The sequence below is a fragment of the Morone saxatilis genome, unplaced genomic scaffold (assembly GCF_004916995.1).
Source record: "Morone saxatilis isolate NCDOM2014 unplaced genomic scaffold, NCSU_SB_2.0 Contig11, whole genome shotgun sequence".
Taxonomy (NCBI): Eukaryota; Metazoa; Chordata; class Actinopteri; family Moronidae; genus Morone; species Morone saxatilis.
Genome location: NW_023339663.1, coordinates 18,085,784 through 18,092,196, shown reverse-complemented (window position 1 = coordinate 18,092,196; position 6,413 = coordinate 18,085,784). Strand labels below are relative to the sequence as shown.

Below are 6,413 nucleotides of genomic sequence, written 5' to 3'. Positions count from 1 at the left end.
TGCGTATCGGTGACCCGTTTTTGGGTTTGTTGTTTGGAATCAGGCCTCGAGTGTTTTAGTCTTCCTGGCGCAGAAAGTTATTTCTCCTCTGGCGCCCGCCTGCCCTTGCAATTTACGACTCCAAAGTGCAAGTCGCCAGTATACGGCGTGCTCCCTCCCACGTCTCTTCGCAGGTTGTATTTCTGTTTTTCCAAAAAGTTTGCAAAACAGTGAAGATGGAAAACAACCTGCATTTTCAGATTCATTGTTTTCGGAATAGCATTGGTTGCTTCGTTTGGCTGCGAAACATGTGGTATGTACCTCTACTCTCGCCGTCCGAATCGTGTCCATCTGGGATGATTGTTCATTTTCACTGACGACACAGTTTTGTGAAGACCCTCGCTACTGACATGAGGAATGACATATTTTCTGTAATTGTCGTTTATCTTTTTTAGATGTTTCACATGACACAGTCTCCCGGTCTTTCGTTTTAGTGCTGAGATCTCAAATGCTGACAAACTGAAAAACTTTTTAGCCAACAGTACCGACTACAGAAATAGACCTGTAAAGAAACGCGTTTTTGGTGCTTGTTGGCCTTGGAGCTGACACAATCCAGTGGCTATTGCCGGATGGCATGCTTTTTTCATTGTGCGCTTTCACACTCATGGAGGTGGGATTGGTGTGGGTAGGGATTGGGCGGCGCTGATTTTGGCCCAGCAGACTCTTTTGGCAGTTTGAGTCTTAGGTGTTTCATTGTCAAGCACTTTTGTAAGTTGTTGCCAAGATCTGGCCACAGTCTATCCAGAAGTGTTGTCCTTAAGTGGGAAAGGGAGTTGGGTTGTCATTTTTGAGCTTGCATGACATGCTGGAGGGATATGATGTTTGACATCTAGCTGCAGAACAGGAGTTTAGGAGAAAATGTTTGCTGGTTCTGCTGTCAGCTTAATCAGTTTGGTTTTAACCACAGTGATAGGTAGAGCAGGTCACAAGAGATGACCAGTAGATAAAATATTGATTTAATCTTAGTGTTTGCGTTTTTTTCTGTACTTGGTTAGGATGAGCATTGTAACCCAGGGATGCTTGTAGAGATTGCAGCTCAAGGGAAGCGTTCTCTTCTTTCTTGTGGAATAAGTTTGGGCTTTCAAAAAAGAGTGTGGGTTTGCTTCAGAGCTGGATGATGTGTAGTCCGCTGGTGATATGGCATTGTGTTTTTTTTTCGTGGTCCTGTGGGGGTAGCTGAGTGTGGTTTTGCGGCGGACAGAGCTTAGAAGGGTCCATGATGGTCTGTGGTGGTGTGGTTTCGCGAGGAGTTGACGAGAAGAGAAGAGAGAGGGGGGGGCGGAGTTTGTTGAGCTCGGGTTCTGTCCAGAATCATTTACTAGTTCTGTTAAAGCTGTCGGCGTCATATGTGTATTAAAACCAGGGAACTAAGTTACTATGTCAACGTGAAAGCTGCTCACTCGCAGTCAAAGTCAATATCACCAACTTCTACCGAGCAGGCATTCTTTCCAGCTCATTGTTATTGTTTTGGTTTTCCACTCTGCAGCTGATGAACCCACTGTAAGCTACCTGACTCAGCTCCAACGGCAGACACACACAGTTAGAGACTAGCTGGTGAATATCGTGGAGCATCACAGACAGGACGCAAATGCAGAAAATACTCTAACTTTTCCTGTCCTTTAAATGTTACTTTTGTCACTTTCAGGTCAGCCTCCAAGTAGTGGTGAGAACTGGAGAGAAAGAGGAGAGACAACAGGAGGCCATCGACATGGAGGAGAATGGAGGGAGAGAGGGGAGGCAAGAGGAGGCCGAAGTGGAGATGACAACAGAGAGAGACTGTGGGGGAGAGGAGGACACAGAGGAGAATGGATGAGAGGAGGCCAACATTCTCACCATCATCCTCATTCTTATCCTAACTTCCACGATGGAGGACCCCAGAACACGAGGGCCAGAGGTCGATCGTACCACAACAGAGGGAGATACCAGCTGGCCCCGAGGTAACACCAGTATGGACTTAAATCTTCCTCTTCTTTGTTTTTTGTATCTCTTCTTCTCTCTTCTGTTCGTATCTGTTATATATGTATATGTAATGTCATGTTTCCTCTCCTCTCAGATGGTCACAGCCTCCTCCATCAGGAACATGACTCGACCCGGAACAGAGAGGAGAGAAGAGGAGGATTAGAGGGGGGGATTTGAGGAGTTAAGAGGATGAGAAAGACGTGATGAAAGGGATGAAGGAATCAAATTTCTCTGAACAAACTGATTAGTGAATTACCTGTCAGGAATGTTTGTCTAAAGGATGCAGTAGGTAGAGAAATGGCTATCAGGAGGAGGCAGAGTGAAGAGATTAGGAATACATGATTTTATTTGCCAGTTTAACCTGAATTTGTCTTTTTGTGCACATTAAAACAACTCTGTATACGTAAGTCAATCATCTTAAAGCGTCTCAGGGCAACTTATGTATCTTACTGTGTCAGAAAATGAACAGTACGTGTGAGCACACGCCAAAAAAACAGAAATGAGCTACTTCAAACATGCACTGAGAAGTGGATTAATGGTTAATCCTCAAGCCTGTTTTTACCTCTTATCTGTGACAATAAAAGGACAAAGATCTTAAAAGCTGTGTGTATCTAGTGGCATTATCCTTTTAAAGGACTAGAGAAACAGTAATGCTGGTATCGAATATCTACTGAAATAGGGCATCATTGCCTCAGATTTCTTCACTTCTATAAACTGTTACCAAGAGCCATTTATGACAAATGTCAAAAACAAAGTGAGGCAACTTTCTTTTTTCATACGCAGAAAAACACAAGTTGTAATGTAATAGTTACAAATAGAGAAATTTGTGCTGTGTCTAAAAATACTTGATAAACGAACACTAACCCTTCCTATAGAGGCTTCAAGTTACAAAACATTTTAATTGAAATTATTGTTGGTGCATCTAAAATCTGCATTTTCCATTGTTGTAACAACACAGGAAAAACTTTAAACAATCCCCAAACATATCACACATGTCACTGCGGATGACAATAATCCAGCTTTAATTCTTGTTGGTAAACTCAAAGACAGGAACATTTTCTCTCCATGCCGACACATCCTTTCCTATTTGAACAACCTCTGTTACACTGGACGTAGGTTGATGAGGAATGTATAGCCTGTAGAGTCATGCTGACTGTCTTCCTGTAGCACCGTGAACGTCGTAAAACCCACCAGAGAGGAAAAGGATGCGGAGAAAGTTCCACAGCCTGAGTGCTCTCATTACTGTGTGTGTTTGCCTGTGAAACCACCCGTGAGAGTGAACTTCTCAACAAACAAGAGTGTTAATACAGTTATGGTGAGACTGTGTTTAGTGTGACAGAACCAAGAGTTTCATCTCCTATAATAGTCCACTCATTACGTGGTAATACAAGCGTGTACAAGCTATATGTATAACATGGACTGAAGATACATGCTTATTATCATTTAATCCAGTGAACCTAAAACAACGCCAACAATGCTGGAGGAATGAAGATCCCAGAGACTTAACTACAAAGTATCACGAATACATCAGGTGGTGACTTCTCAGTGTTTTTGTGCAGGTTTTGTGGCCCCCCAGACTTTTAAAAACCACTCAGCACATGGTCAAACAAACTTTTACTAATACTTTAAATCAAATTTGTCAGCAAGAAAAGTAACATGACCTTGTAGAAGATGAGGCTGATCTTTGTATTTGATCCCCACTCTTTAGAAACGTAAAACACTGTAAGGCAGAGTTGTTTCTTCTCACCACAATAGACAGACACATTTCTGTCTAAGAATATAACAACCTTGTGTGTGCCATATCTATTAAAGGAATATTCTTATACATTTCAAACTGGTGTGTATTTCCCATAATTGTGACCATTCGACTCTGTGGGTCGTGTTCACTTTGTACTCACCACCTCCGTTATAGAGGGATCGCGCGAAACAAAGTACATGTGGGCCTCCTTCAGCTTTCTAAATAAACCTGATTTCTGCAGGAATCATTTCAAACTCTTTTATCTGTCTGACTGAAAGTTTAACACCCGGGAAAAGCTGTTGGCTAAATGCAAAGGGATCCGGCTCAACTTGCCAGTTACTTCTCTCAGCTAATGTTACCATTGTAATGTTGGATCATAGAGGGTCCAGGAAAATCTCTCACATAGCTTATTATGTGTTGTAATCCCTTTTTCTATCCACATGGAGAGCTGTCTTTTTTTCGACTGATTTTGGGGAGGCGAGGTTTCAGGAGGACAATGTTGATCAGAACATTTTATATTCATGCTTTAGTCTGAAAGCATTACAGGGACAGGGAATTGGACGGCTCGGTGATTATTAGAGTCACATTCATCCACCCCATGTTTTTCCTCTCAGTCCAGAGGCAGCAGATTCACAGAGTGTGTGTGTGTGTTTGTATTTTTTGGGTTAGTAACTGTGGTGAGCGGAGTGGGTGTGGGTGTGTATGTGAGGAGGGGCGACGAGGGTGGGGCATGCAACACACATACATGACTTGGGTCCAGTTGCCCCTTCTACATAATAACAATAACAGGAGGAGGGATGTTTTGTGTGGTGAGGAGGAAGCGAGGGATGGAAGGTTAAAAAGAGAGGAAGAGGGAAAAAAACAAAATGGAAGATGGAAATTAAGGAGTATAAAGGAGAGGGGAGAAGTAAACAGAGGGAGAGGGAAATGAAATGAAATGACGAGGAAACACACCAGAGGAGTGGGTGATGGAGATGTGGAGGACTAAGAATAGAGAAAACAACAGAAAACAGGATGAGAGGAGGTGAATTTAGAGGAGAGAGGAAAGGGTAAGACAGAAGAGTTAAGAACACAAGCACTTTGAGTCGGTAGTCTTGCCTCAACCACAGGAAACCCTGTTGGCTGCCTGACAGATCAGCTTCCTGCGTGTGTGTGTGTGCGGTGGAGGTCTGGGCGTGGTCCCTCCAGCAGCAGGGAGACATACAGTCAAACCCCCTTTGGGGGCCTCCTCCCTGGGATTGGCTCAGGCCTCTTTCCTCTCCAGTGGCAGTCATTCAACAGGCTGTCTACTCCAGTTTGCCTTACATTCTCTCCCTGTCTTATCTAAACTTTTTGAGGCTTTGAGGCTAAACTGGGCACACATTTGTGTAACAACTGGACCAAGGGGACCAGCCAACCCTTTGTAGTGTCCAGTGGTGGCCACAGTGGGTGCCACCTAAATGGATCCCATCGTGACCACAAAACCACTTCATCAACCTTCACCCAAAGCAAATAGCCCCTTTGAAGCAGAGTTACACTTATGATTGTACACTTACCTCTGGACAGGGGTTACGTGATTATACTGTATAATGCAGTATGTATAACACAGGTGTTTTGGATGTTGTGATATTTTCCTGTATAATGTTCATTGTGATTAAAGTTAAAGAGAGTTTTTGATTTTTATTCACAACAAACAGCCACATACTTTACCTGTATGTGTTATATAGATACATTTCCCTGTATGAGTCAACTACAGCACTGGTAGAAATTAAAGGGGACCTGTTATGCTCATTTTCAGCTCTATATTCTTAGTCTGAGACTCCACTAGAGTAACTTTGCATGATTCAATCAAAAACATCCATATTTATTTTATACTGGCTCTTAATGCAGCCCCAACATGTGCAGGCATTCAGTGTGCAATGTATCAAGGAAATCCATTTTACAACATAAGGTTGTATAAGAAATGAACATTCCTTCCTGCTACAAACACAAGATAATTAAATAGAATAACAGAAAATAAAATATATAAAAAAATATATAAACATAAATTAAATATAGCAATATGAACAGTTATTTATATACATAAATACATACATGTATGCAACCAGGAAATAATTCTGCAGTGCATATTTTGAATTTGCATCTGGGGGAACGTAAACAGCAGCAACAAGATAGTGATGATAATATGGCTTCTTCTTCACATAAAAAGAAATCGTGTCCATCCACTTGGACTGTGTTTGACCCCTAAGCATCATCAATATTAACGCAGCCTCCTCCTATGTACTATAATCTCAGTCCTGTTTTTGTTTTTTGACTTATTACAATACTTACTTATACTACTTACTTATTACTGTACTACTACTTAATACAACAAATAGAGGCGCATTCGTACTTGCTGTCAGGAGGTTGCCATCATGTCTGTGCAAGTGGAACATGTCTGTGCACACATACCACCGAATGTAGTATGTATAGAAGCGGGTCCGCAAGTATGATGAACACCATCATCAAGTCAAACAGTTAATTTGTCCAATACTTGCAAAACTGACATTCCCATCAGCCTCTGTTCTACTTTGTATTTGTTTGTATTTTGTGCTAATTAGCAAGTGCTAGCAGGCAAGCTAACACTAAAACTAAGATGGTTAACATGGTAAACATTAGACCTGCTTAGCATCAGCATCTTGGCATGCTGACATAAGCA

General features: G+C 42.0%; 1 protein-coding gene across 1 annotated transcript in view; it reads left to right on the top strand.

Moving 5' to 3' along the window:
- The window catches only part of fam120b (family with sequence similarity 120B), a 12,901-nt gene extending 9,121 nt beyond the window's left edge, over positions 1 to 3,780 (top strand). The window contains exons 14-15 of the mRNA XM_035652321.1: positions 1,685 to 1,976; positions 2,093 to 3,780. Coding sequence (XP_035508214.1) covers positions 1,685 to 1,976; positions 2,093 to 2,123 — 323 coding nt within the window. The 3' untranslated portion in view covers positions 2,124 to 3,780. The remainder of the gene's footprint in view (positions 1 to 1,684; positions 1,977 to 2,092) is intronic.
- The last annotated feature ends 2,633 nt before the right edge of the window (positions 3,781 to 6,413 follow it).